The sequence below is a fragment of the Budorcas taxicolor genome, chromosome 1 (assembly GCF_023091745.1).
Source record: "Budorcas taxicolor isolate Tak-1 chromosome 1, Takin1.1, whole genome shotgun sequence".
Classification (NCBI taxonomy): domain Eukaryota; kingdom Metazoa; phylum Chordata; class Mammalia; order Artiodactyla; family Bovidae; genus Budorcas; species Budorcas taxicolor.
In genome coordinates, this window is record NC_068910.1 from 128,546,050 (window position 1) to 128,559,424 (window position 13,375).

At 39.9% G+C, this 13,375-nt stretch overlaps 1 protein-coding gene across 1 annotated transcript; it reads left to right on the forward strand.

Annotated features, from left to right (window-relative positions):
• The first annotated feature begins 1,295 nt into the window (after positions 1 to 1,295).
• TEX55 (testis expressed 55) lies at positions 1,296 to 11,583 on the forward strand. The gene is made up of 4 exons (XM_052645096.1): positions 1,296 to 2,516; positions 3,241 to 3,387; positions 9,415 to 9,477; positions 11,572 to 11,583. The coding sequence occupies exons 1-4, from the start codon at positions 1,296 to 1,298 to the stop codon at positions 11,581 to 11,583; spliced, it is 1,443 nt and encodes a 480-aa protein (XP_052501056.1).
• The last annotated feature ends 1,792 nt before the right edge of the window (positions 11,584 to 13,375 follow it).

Consider the following 13,375-nt stretch of genomic DNA (forward strand, 5'->3'; position numbering starts at 1 on the left):
CCTGTAGACTGTGGCCCACCAGGCTTCTCTGTCCATGAGATTCTCCAGGCAAGAATACTGGAGTGTTGCCATTTCCTTCTCCAGGGGATCTTCCCGACCCAGGGATCTAACCCATGTCTCTTATATCTCCTGCATTGGCAGGTGGGTTCTTTACCGCTAGCACCACCTGGGAAGCCCATGTGCTAGGTACTATTAGGTAAATGATTTTATTTCAGTGTGTCTAAATTCTCCTGCTCATAGGTATGGCACCAAAGGTGCCCACTCTCCCTCTCACTCCTTAATTACTACTATTTGCGTTTGGATTTTAAGTTTTATCTCTAATTACCAAATGCAATTAAACCCATATTAAAATAATATCTGGCATTATATTACCAATCCTTGGCCTGCCTCAGTGATTTAGGCTCTGGAAAGCCCAACTCTCAAGTCATCACCTCTGTACTGATCAGCCCCTGAGAATAGAGAGCAAGCTGGCCTGAAGTGGATTCTTAAGGTCTATTTCAAAAAGGGAGGGCAACTGTCAAAATGTGGACTCCACTGGCCACCATCAAGTGCAAATTCCCTACCTGTTAAATATTCCTTCTCCTATCTCTCCCTAGCCTTTCTTACTCCTTTTCTTTCTGGAACTCTGGCTCCTAACCCTAACACTCCTTTCTGCTGTAAGACCATTGGATGGTGTGATTTTAGAACCCATTCTCTTCCTGGTACCACCGAAAACAGTACTGTTTGTAAAGACAGTGTTTTTTAAGATTTTAAAAAAAAAACAAAACTGGGTTTGGTTTTCAATCAGAGTTTATAAAGAAAAATAACATTTAGCAGGACCATTTACAATGACAGTACCCAGCAGTAATATCATACTCTGCACTACAACTGTGATTATATAAGTAGCCAATGAATCATGGGTCTGTTTGATGGCAGCAGTAACCTCTGTTCAGGTATGCCGCCCTCGTGTGGTTGGACGCGTGTTCTGTTGATTCCAGAGATACCTGTAGGATCCTATTTCACACACAACACTCTGGGCCTCTGCAAGAAAAAAAAAAAGGAGGGGAGCGCTCTAAGGCACCATTTCACAGAGCCCTGAGACCTGCTCACTGGGCGGTTGGCAACACCAGCCTGTAGTCATCCCCTCTTCTTGGGAGAAGGTGAGCTGAGCTCGCATCTTGAGCTGGCATCCACGCTGAGCGCCCAGAGGCAGCTGGTCCCCAGGCAGCCGCAGGAAGTCCCGCTCACTGCCCGACACTCACTAGCATTCACCAGCATGCCTGGAAGAACCAGCGCGGAGGCCCGGAATAAAGCCCATGGGCATTGTTATCACTCGCAAACGCTCTGATGGTTGCCTAGACGACCCAGGTCCGGCCCCACCCACAGAGTCTGGCAATCTAGACCAGTCGGGTACCAGGCAGAAAATGGAAGAGCCTCCAGAAGAGGCTCCCACCGAAGCCTCGGAAATCCAGAGACCAGCCAAGCCCCCAGATGACAGCCAGACAGATGGCCAGGAAGACAGCGGGCAGAACCAGTATGAAGTGGAGGCAGATGACCGGACTGACGACAGAGCAGCAGACCAGACTACCCAAATGGTGTCTGGCCTGGCTGAACCCAACATAGTTAATCGAGCTGACCACAAAGTAGATGAACACATGGGAGAAAGAACATCTGATCAGGCTGACCTCAGAGCATCTGACCATGCTGATTTTGCCAGTGGTAGAACATCCGGGCAGGCTAATCAGAGGATGCCAGAAGAGATGGACAGCAAGGCATCTAGCCAAGCTGATGGTGTCAGGTCTGAACAGACTGACAACCAGATGTCTGCTCTGCCTGAACAAGGTCCTTATGAGCACACTGAACGGAGAATGTCCAGCCTAGCTGAGAGAATAGCTTCTGAACAGTTTGACCAAAAGCCATCTGTGGCATCTTTACAAAGAGCCCATGGGCAGAGTGATCACAGAATGCCCCGACCAGCCGACCAAAGAACTGCTCAACAGATCGAAAGTAGATTGTCCGGCCTGATTGAGAAAAAAACTTATGAACGAATTGATCAGGGACCATCTGACCAAGCTGACCACAGAAGAGCTGCAAAGGCTCACCTCAAAGTGCATGACCAGGCTACTAAGCCAGCTGAACACCCTGAGACTGACGCTGACAAGGCTGGTGGCGAATCTGACCAGACTGATGGCTTACTGGACGAAGAGGATGATTACACAGAAGACAACCTCTTTGACTACAGAGAACAGTCTAATGATGAATTATTCAGACAGCTTGGCTATGGCAAGGAGGAAGAAGAGGATGACTTCAAAGTGCAACCCTGCAAATTTGAGCCTAGCCAGACAGATGCCAGCGTATCTAAGACTTCCATTGAAAGTGACACTGAAAGTGAAGGTGACCTGCGAGTCTTCATGCCATTTGATAACAGTACTTTCCAAACAAAAGAACAGGCCTACTCTGAAAAGTTTCCCTCCATTTCATCTAAACTGGACTATATCATCAGTCGAGAAAAACCTCAGCCCATGGAAGTCGAGCCTGTAGGTTAAAAGGATATTTGATACCCACCTGGGAGGCTGGGCTTCCCTGGCGGCTCAGAGGTTAAAGCATCTGCCTGCAATGCAGGAGACGTGGGTTCGATTCCTGGGTCAGGAAGATCCCCTGGAGAAGGAAATGGCAACCCACTCCAGTATTCTTGCCTGGAGAATCCCATGGACAGAGGAGCCTGGTGGGCTACAGTCCACAGGGTCGCCAAGAGTCGGACATGACTGAGCGACTTCACTTTCACTTTCACTTTGGGAGGTTGGAGATCAAGCCAGGGTTCTGGGAGAGGATTCAGGAAGGCAGGCGTAGGGTGGGAGATAACGAGATGGGTTGCCTTCTCAGCTACCCTAAGTAGACCATTCAGGCAGGATCAATGAACCAGGATGCAGGAATCCTGGGTTTCAAGTCCTGGTTCTGCTGCTAACCCTGGGAAACTAACTCATTTCCCCTCTCTGAACTTCTGCCAAAGGAAAGGAATTTGGAGTCCGTTGGGTATCTGTGTGAAGGGAAAAGTAGACTGGCAATGTCTAAGGCCTCTCTCAAGACCTGAGGTACATTACATTGCCTGGAGGATCAGCCAGGTCTCTCATAAGGTCTTTAGTTTCTAGAGTTCAGATCCCATCAATACCAAATTCCACTGATAACATCAACAGTAGCAACAAAACTTCCAGGGAAATTTCTATTCATTAAAGACTTTCTTCGGGGATATTTCCATTTTAGGACGATTTTTCATCATACCAGGAAAGAAGGATTTCTGACGCATACAGTCAACCTTTTAAGAGGCGATTCCCTCCTATAGTATATGAAGATCCTTATCAAGTTTCACTTCGATACATGGAGAAACACCACATTCTGCAAATATTCCAGGTAAACCTCTCAATCTCTTTTTAAAAATGTGAGTTTTAAAGTAATTATAATATAAAAGACAAACACTGACCTGGCTCTTAAAAGGTACAAGAAAAGGTGTTTGCTATAAAAAGGATATAATCTTAGTGTCAGTCAGTAAATGCATTAAGAGTATTAATCTAAGATAGTAAATGATAAACACCAAATGAATGATTCTTACCATAATATGAAGCCCTTTAGAGGAATTAGAGATTTGATAGGTTGGTTGCTAGGGGAATAAAATTGGTCAAGGGTTAAAGTTTGAGCTGGACTGAGGAAGGAGGGACAAAATATTGGCAATTAAAAAGGCGAGAAAAAGATTTCCCAGGCAGGAATATAATACTTTCAAAAGATGACCAACTTGTGGCCATCTAAGAAACCACATATTTTTTTTAATGTGGAGCATTTTTAAATTCTTTATTGAATTTGTTATATTGCTTCTTATTATTTATTTTTTGGTTTTTTGGCCACAAGGCATGTGGGATCTTAGCTCCCTCACCAGGGATCCAACCCATACCTCTCTGCATTGGAAGGCAAAGTCTTAACCACTGGACCACCAGGAAAGTCTCAAGAAACCACATAAAAATGAAGTAATTAGAAGTTGCTTCTACAACTGACCAAGAAATAATCTCAAAAATATACAAGCTGCTCATGCAGCTCAATACCAGAAAAATAAACGACCCAATAAAAAAATGGGCCAAAGAACTAAACAGACATTTCTCCAAAGAAGACATACCGATGGCTAACAAACACATGAAAAGATGCTCAACATCACTCATTATCAGAGAAATGCAAATCAAAACCACAATGAGGTACCATCTCACACCAGTCAGAATGGCTGCTGTCAAAAAGTCTACAAAAAATAAATGCTGGAGAGGGTGTGAAGAAAAGGGAACTCTCTTACACTTTTGGTGGGAATGCAAACTAGTACAGCCACTATGGAGAACAGTGTGGAAATTCCTTAAAAAACTGGAAATAGAACTGCCATATGACCCAGCAATCCCACTGCTGGGCATACACACTGAGGAAACCAGAATTGAAAGACACACATGTACCCCAATGTTCATCGCAGCACTGTTTACAATAGCTGCTGCTGCTGCTAAGTCGCTTCAGTCGTGTCCAACTCTGTGTGACCCCATAGACAGCAGCCCACCAGGCTCCCCTGTCCCTGGGATTCTCCAGGCAAGAACACTGAAGTGGGTTGCTATTGCCATCTCCAGTGCATGAAAGTGAAAAGTGAAAGTGAAGTCGCTCCATCGTGTCAAACTCTTAGCGACCCCACGGACTGCAGCCCACCAGACTCCTCCATCCATGGGATTTTCCAGGCAAGAGTACTGGACTGGGGTGCCATTGCCTTCTCCTTTACAACAGCTAGGACATGGAAACAACCTAGATGTCCATTGGCAGACGAATGGATAAGAAAGCTGTGGTACATATTCACAATGGAATATTACTCAAGCCATTAAAAAGAATGCATTTGAATCAGTTCTAATGAGGCGGATGAAACTGGAGCCTATTATACAGAGTGAAGTAAGTCAGAAAGAAAAACACCAATATAGTATATTAACATGTATATATGGAATTTAGAAAGATGGTAACAACGACACTATATACAAGACAGCAAAAGAGACACAGATATAAAGAAAAGACTTTTGGACTCTGGGAGAAGGTGAGGGTGGGATGATTTGAGAGAATAGCATTGAAACATGTATATCACCATATGTGAAATAGATGACCAAGTTCCTCTATTTGAACTGTTTCATCTGTATGAAACAGGGCACTCAAAAGCCAGTGCACTGGGACAACCCAGAGGGATGGGATGGGAAGGGAGGTGGGAGGGGGGTTCAGGTCCGGGAGACACATGTACACCCATGGCTGATTCATGTCAATGTATGGCAGAAACCACCACAGTACTGTAAAGTAATTAGCCTCCAATTAAAATAAATTAATTAATTTTTAAAAATTAAATGAAGCTATAGTTCTCCTTTTACCTATCTGTTGATGCCTAACGACAACTATCTGAATGAAGATCTAGAATTACTTAGAGTCAATAAATAATCCACTGATACACTATTATGATTAAAATTATATCAACTGTCAGAAAAATCACTTTTAATTCTTGAAATTACAAATCTTACTGACCTCAGGATATGGAGCTGGAACCTTCCTTAAAGTATGACATCCCTTGACCAATATAGAATTATATATTATCACATTTAAAAGTTTTGTTGTTTTGTGGATTTGCTTTTGTTTCTGTTTTCCTTGCATGTGTATTTTAATGTTAATATTATTACCCAGCAAGGCATATACACATATATAATACCATACATACGTGAAGTAACTTTTCATCGTGTGGTTACAAAGTTGTAAGAATGCATGCTTAGTCGCTCAGTCATGTCCGACTCTTTGTGACCCCATTGACTGTAGCCTGCCAGGCTGCTCTGTCTGTGGGATTCTCCAAGCAAGAATACTGGAGTGGGTTGCCATGCCCTCCTCCAGGGGATCTTCCCAACCCAGGAATTGAACCCAGGTCTCTCACACTGCAAGTGGATTCTTTACCATTTGAGCCACCGGGGAAGCCCAGGTTAGAATGGCCCACCTCAAATGAAAACATTTAAGCTGGAAGAATTTAAGTTTAAAGAAGTAGGATGTAGAGGAAAGTGCACAAATTGTATAATCTATTAGCCCGAGTCTCCAAGCTAAATTTGCTCCTTCTCATCTTTGTAATTTGGAGGAGATTACTTAATTTCTGTGAATCTCAGTGTCCTCATATAACAAGGATAAGTGATATTTCCTTTATTAACATTGTTCTATGCCCCATCTTTCTTTAAAATGTCCTTTTGTGGGAGAATGCTAACTTCTGGGCTTTCTGGCTTTAACAAAGAACTACTAATTGTTAAACTGAAGGACAGAAGCTCTAGAAAGTAGAATTTTAATCATTCTGTAAGCAATTTTCTTCATCTGTCAAGAAAAAAACAGTGCTTATGCATTGAACACTGTTATAAAAAAAACTAGTTATAAATCTGTTCAGTAGAAATATATGTGAAATGATTAATGAGTATGCATGCATTAAACAGATCAGAATACTTTATACTAGATATCTGCCCTATTGTTATTCCCTGCAAATGAGATTTCTGTTTACTTTATTAATAATTTTTGTTATTTAACAGCAACAAAACGTATGAAAGTGAGTCTCTGAAATCTTTGATATGCTTTCTCATTTATTATTACAAACACAGAACATCATTTTAACCTTTTAGAATCAAATGCCTTAGGACGTTTCTATGTAAAAATCATAGTGTTTTAAAATTTTTACTTGAAAAAGTTTCACTGTTCTTTGAAGTAAATTATTTATTGATTCCTCAGTCTAGCAAAATCACAATTCTCAAAATAAAAACTTCCTCCAAAACCTTCTCACTACCTCTTTGATCTTAGAAACTAGAAAAATACCCACTGCTATTTATTACTAAATCTTTATTCATCCACAATTTACCTTAATTTACCTAAACTTATCAGTAGTAAGGAAGTATAATCTGACCACATAGTTCAGGTCAGTTCAGTCACTCAGTGGTGTCCGACTCTGCGACCCCATGAATCGCAGCACGCCAGGCCTCCCTGTCCATCACCATCTCCCGGAGTTCACTCAGACTCACGTCCATCGAGTCCGTGATGCCATCCAGCGATCTCATCCTTGGTCGTCCCCTACTCTTCCTACCCCCAATCCCTCCCAGCATCACAGTCTTTTCCAATGAGTCAACTCTTCGCATGAGGTGTCCAAAGTACTGGAGCTTCAGCTTCAGCATCATTCCTTCCAAAGAAATCCCAGGGTTGATCTCCTTCAGAATGGACTGGTTGGATCTCCTTGCAGTCCAAGGGACTCTCAAGAGTCTTCTCCAACACCACAGTTCAAAAGGATCAATTCTTTGGCACTCAGCCTTCTTCACAGTCCAACTCTCACATCCATACATTACCACTGGAAAAACCATAGCCTTGACTAGACGGACCTTAGTCGGCAAAGTAACGTCTCTGCTTTTGAATATGCTATCTAGGTTGGTCATAACTTTTCTTCCAAGGACTAAGCGTCTTTTAATTTCATGGCTGTAGTCACCATCTGCAGTGATTTTGGAGCCCCCAAAAATAAAGTCTGACATTGTTTCCACTGTTTCCCTATCTATTTCCCATGAAGTGATGGGACCAGATGCCATGATCTTCGTTTTCTGAATGTTGAGCTTTAAGCCAACTTTTTCACTCTCCTCTTTCACTTTCATCAAGAGGCTTTTTAGCTCCTCTTCACTTTCTGCCATAAGGGTGGTGTCATCTGCATATCTGAGGATATTGATATTTCTCCCTATGAACAGTATGAAAAGGCAAAATGATAGGATACCAAAAGAGGAACTCCCCAGGTCATTAGGTGCCCAATATGCTACTGGAGATCAGTGGAGAAATAACTCCAGAAAGAATGAAGGGGTGGAGCCAAAACAAAAACAATACCCAGTTGTGGATATGACTGGTGATAGAAGCAAGATCCGATGCTGTAAAGAGCAATATTGCATAGGAACCTGGAATGTCAGGTCCATGAATCAAGGCAAATTGGAAGTGGTCAAACAAGAGATGGCAAGGGTGAACGTCAACATTCTAGGAATCAGCAAACTAAAATGGACTGGAATGAGTGAATTTAGCTCAGATGACCATTACATCTACTATTGCGGGCAGGAATCCCTCAGAAGAAATGGAGTAGCCATCATGGTCAACAAAAGAGTCTGAAATGCAGTACTTGGATGCAGTCTCAGAAACGACAGAATGATCTCTGTTAGTCTCCAAGGCAAACCATTCAATATTACAGTTATCCAAGTCTATGCCCCAACCAGTAATCCTGAAGAAACTGAAGTTGAACAGTTTTATGAAGACCTACAAGATCTTTTAGAACTAACACCCAAAAAAGATGTCCTTTTCATTATAGGGGACTGGAATGCAAAAGTAGGAAGTCAAGAAATACCTGGAGTAACAGACAAATTTGGCCTTGGAATGCGGAATGAAGCAGGGCAAAGACTAATGGAGTTTTGTCAAGAAAATGCACTGGTCATAGCAAACACCCTCTTCCAACATCATAAGAGAAGACTCTACACATGGACATCACCAGATGGTCAACACCGAAATCAGATTGATTATATTCTTTGCAGACAAAGATGGAGAAGCTCTATACAGTCAACAAAAACAAGACCAGGAGCTGACTGTGGCTCAGATCATGAACTCCTTATTACCAAATTCAGACTTATATTGAAGAAAGTAGGGAAAACCGCTAGGCCATTCAGGTATGACCTAAATCAAATCCCTTATGATAATACAGTGGAAGTGAGAAATAGATTTAAGGGCCTAGATCTGATAGATAGAGTGCCTGATGAACTATGGAATGAGGTTCGTGACATTGTACAGGAGACAGGGATCCAGAGCATCCCCATGGAAAAGAAATGCAAAAAAGCAAAATGGCTGTCTGGGGAGACCTTACAAATAGCTGTGAAAAGAAGAGAGGCGAAAAGCAAAGGAGAAAAGGAAAGATAAGCATCTGAATGCAGAGTTCCAAAGAATAGCAAGAAGAGATAAGAAAGCCTTCTTCAGCGATCAATGCAAAGAAATAGAGGAAAACAGTAGAATGGGAAAGACTAGAGATCTCTTCAAGAAAATTAGAGATACCAAGGGAACATTTCATGCAAAGATGGGCTCAATAAAGGACAGAAATGGTATGGACCTAACAGAAGCAGAAGATATTAAGAAGAGGTGGCAAGAATACACGGAAGAACTGGACAAAAAATATCTTCACGACCCAGATAATCATGATGATGTGATCACTAATCTAGAGCCAGACATCTTGGAATGTGAAGTCAAGTGGGCCTTAGAAAGCATCACTACGAACAAAGCTAGTGGAGGTGATGGAATTCCAGTTGAGCTGTTTCAAATCTGATCACATAAGTTTAGTTCAAAATCATAATGTAATATCTTTCTCTCTCTCAGCAGATCACTGAAAACTTAGTCTATGAAAAGCCAGAGGATCCCCTGAATTTTATGCTGTGCCAGGTATGGAATGGGAGAAAAAAAACCTTGTTATTCTTTTTGTTATAAAATATAGTACACACACAAGCATACAAAACATGTGCAGCTCAGTCAATGATCATGAAGTAAGCATATCTGCAATCACCATTCAGGTTTGAAAAAAAAGACAAAAAACTAAACATTGTCAGCATCTGAGAAATCCCCTTCGGTTTCCTCAAGGTTATCACTTCCTACAAAGGGACTATTATTCTGACTTTTATGGTAATGACATTCTCACTTTTCTTTTTAATTTTGCCATGAAACATGAATCATAAAACATTTTTGTTTAGACTTGTCAGATTTTTGAAATTTTTATTTTATTTTATTTAGTGGTTAAGAACATGACTTTTAAAACCAAACTGCTTTATTTTTTAGACTTAAAAATATTTTTAGTTTTAAATTTTTATGCAATTTTTAAAGCTTACTTTCCATTTACAGTTATTACAAAATATTGTCTATATTCCCCATGTTGTACAATACATGCTTGAGCCTGTCTTACACCCAGTCATTTGCCCCCTGCCCCTACATTGGTAACCACTAGTTTGTTCTCTGTATCTGTGTAGACTTGTCAACCTTTTAAACTTTTATAAAGGGAACCATGTAGTAGAGATTCATTTGTTCATTCTTTTACTCAAAACTGTGTCTGTGAAATTAATCATGCTATTGTGTGTGGCTGTAGTTCATTTATTTTCATTGCTATATAGCACTCATCACTTAAAATGCCACAAGTTATTCATTCTGTGATAGATATGGACCTTCAGGATAACCTATTACAAAACGTTTTCCTAGGAACTTTCATGCGCATGTCTCTTGGTACACATAAATACACATTTCCCTTGGGTACATACCCACAAGAGAGAATGCTGGATTCTAAAGTATATGTAGCTCAGCTCTAGTAGATTACATCAAATGATCTTCCAAGGAAATCTCACCAATTCACACTCCCACTAGCAGTGTGTATTAGAGTTTTAGTTGTCTTACATCCTTACCACTTACACCCAACAACATTACCAATCTTTTCAGCATTAGCCTTTTTAATGGATGAACAGTAATAAATCATTTCAGGTTCAACTTATTTCTCCTGAGTACTAAAGCAGTTGTATTCTTTTTCATTTGTTTATTGGCCATTTGGAAATATTTCTTTTCTATTGTCTTTTTAAATCATTTGTAACAGTTTTCTATATATTCTGGTTATGAACTCTTTGTTGATGTGTTTGTTACATGTATCTTCTTCGACTCTTTGCCTTCATATTTTATCTCTTAAAGATATCTTTTGATGAACAGGAATTTTTAATTTTTATATATTCAAATTTATTTTATTACTTCTGGTGTCCTATATTAAAAGTGTCTCCTTAGCCCAAGCTCCTTACCTTAGTCCCTGTATTATCTTGTAGAAGATAATACAAACCCATCTTTTTTATAGGTTTTGTTTTGTTTTGCTTTTTACATTTATATCGAATCGGTTTGGAATTGATTTTGTGTAGGATGTGAGGTGAGGTCAAGCCTTATTTTCTTTCAAGCAGACATCCAATTGACCAAGCACCTTATAGGAAAAGACAGTACTTTCCACACTGTTTTTTTCATTTGACTCCTGTAGTATATTTGTTGACCCTTGCTCCACTACAAGAATCTCTTAGTTAGAATGCCCCATAGTAAGTCTTAAGATCTACCAGAACAGGTCCTCACATCTTACACTTCTTTTAAAGTATCTTGGTTGTTCTTAGGTGTGTGCATTTCCTTTTCAGCATTTAGAATTATTTGTCAAGTTACACACAGACACACACTAGCACACACTGAGGGGATTTTGTAGGGAGATTGCTTTGGCTCTGTTGATCAATTTGGGGAGAAGTATTGAATACCAGCTTGAAACAATAAGCTTTATATCCTCTCCATTTATCTAGGTCTTTAATTTCTTCCAGTATCATTATTATTTGCATAGAGATATTACATATCTTTTGATGGATTTATTCATAGGTATTTGATAATTTTGATGCTATTATAAATAGAAAGCTTTAAAACTTCAGGTTCTAATTTCTGACATATAGATGTGTAACTAATTTTTCTTGATCTTATTTGCAGCAACCTTGTTAAACTCAATATTTCTAATCAAGCACTTGTAGATATTTTGGGTATTCCAGCATATACAATCATATCATATTTAACCTTTCCAATCCCTATCCTTTTCTTTCTGTCTGTCTTATTGCTTGTCTTATAACCCCCTCAGATCTACCTTCATCTCTTCTTTACCCTGCAAAGAAGATAATCTCCATGGACTAGATCAATAGGCTCTCATTCCTTTTGATTCACAGTGGGTTAAGCCAGCGGAAACCCTGGAGAAAGATGGCAAGGAGGAAAGAGGATGAGATCAGATTTATTCCCCTGTCCTTTTCTCCATGATCTATCTGTCCTGAGTTTTCTGGAAGTCAGTGGTTCTCTTAAAGCATCTAACTTTATACAGCTCTTTTCTCCTGAATTACAGTAATGTTCCCTCCTCTTGGCTTTCAGTCTCAAAGTTCAGTGTTTCCTAGCCTTGGATTATTGCATTATCTCCTGTGACTACCTAATGCCTACTTCTTTAAAAACAGTTACCTTTTCTGAATAAACCTCTTTGAATTTTTCTGTTTTGAAAGTACTGTATCCTGTTGGAATCCTGACTGATACAGAACACTGGTTAGGGATCTCCAGCAGAATTGATGTTGAATAGAAGTAGCTACAGTGGTTTACCTTGCTGGCACTCAATCTTTAAAAAAAAAAATTCTTATTTAACCGTTAATTATGGTGTTTATTGTGCTTTATAAATGCTACTAATAATATTAGGGCAGTTCCCTTTATAGTCTGTTTTCTGAGAGGTTTTGCCATGAATTATTAAATTTTTCAAATTATTTTTCTATATCTATTGAGATGATTGTATGATTTTTCTTCCTTCTGGTAATACGGGAAATCATGTTTTCATTTTTAAAACTTTTCAAGCATACATACAGAAAATTACAGGGATCAAATCTGCACAGCTTGACTATCACTACTTCAACAGAGCCAGGAAATCACCACTTAGGTCAAAAGATAGAAAGTTCTCATCTCCTCAGAATCCCACATGGTGACCATTTTCCAATCACTATCCTTTCTTTTCCAGAAAATAACCACTATTCTAACTTCTAGATTAGCTTGACTCTTTCGATTTTGTATAAATGGAACCTGATAATCATACTATTTGTGGGCCGGCTTCTTTTGAGCTGACTGTGGAGCTGACTGTGGCTCAGATCATGAACTCCTTATTGCCAAATTCAGACTTAAAGAAAGTAGGGAAAACCACTAGACCATTCAGGTATGACTTAAATCAAATCCTGTATGATTTTACAGTGGAAGTGACAAATAGATTCAAGGGATTAGATCTGATAGAGTGCCAAAAGAACTATGGATGGAGGTTTGTGACGTTGTACAGGAGGCAATGATCAAGACCATCCCCTAGGAAAAGAAATACAAAAAGGCAAAATGGTTGTCTGAGGAACCCTTACAAATAGCTATGAAAAGAAGAGAAGCAAAAGGCAAATGAGAAAAGAAAATATATACCTATTTGAATGCAGAGTTCCAAAGAATAACAAGGAGAGATAAGAAGGCTTTCCTCAGTGGTCAGTGTAAGGAAATAGAGGAAAACAATAGAATGGGAAAAACTGGAGATCTCTTCAAAAAAAATCAGAGATACTAAGGGAAATTTTCATGCAAAGATGGGCTCAAAAAGAACAGAAATGGTATGGACCTAACAGAAGCAGAAGATATTAAGAAGAGGTGGCAAGAATACACAGAAGAACTGTACAAAAAAGATCTTCATGACCCAGATAATCATGATGGTGTGATCACTCACCTAGAGCCACACATCCTGGAATGT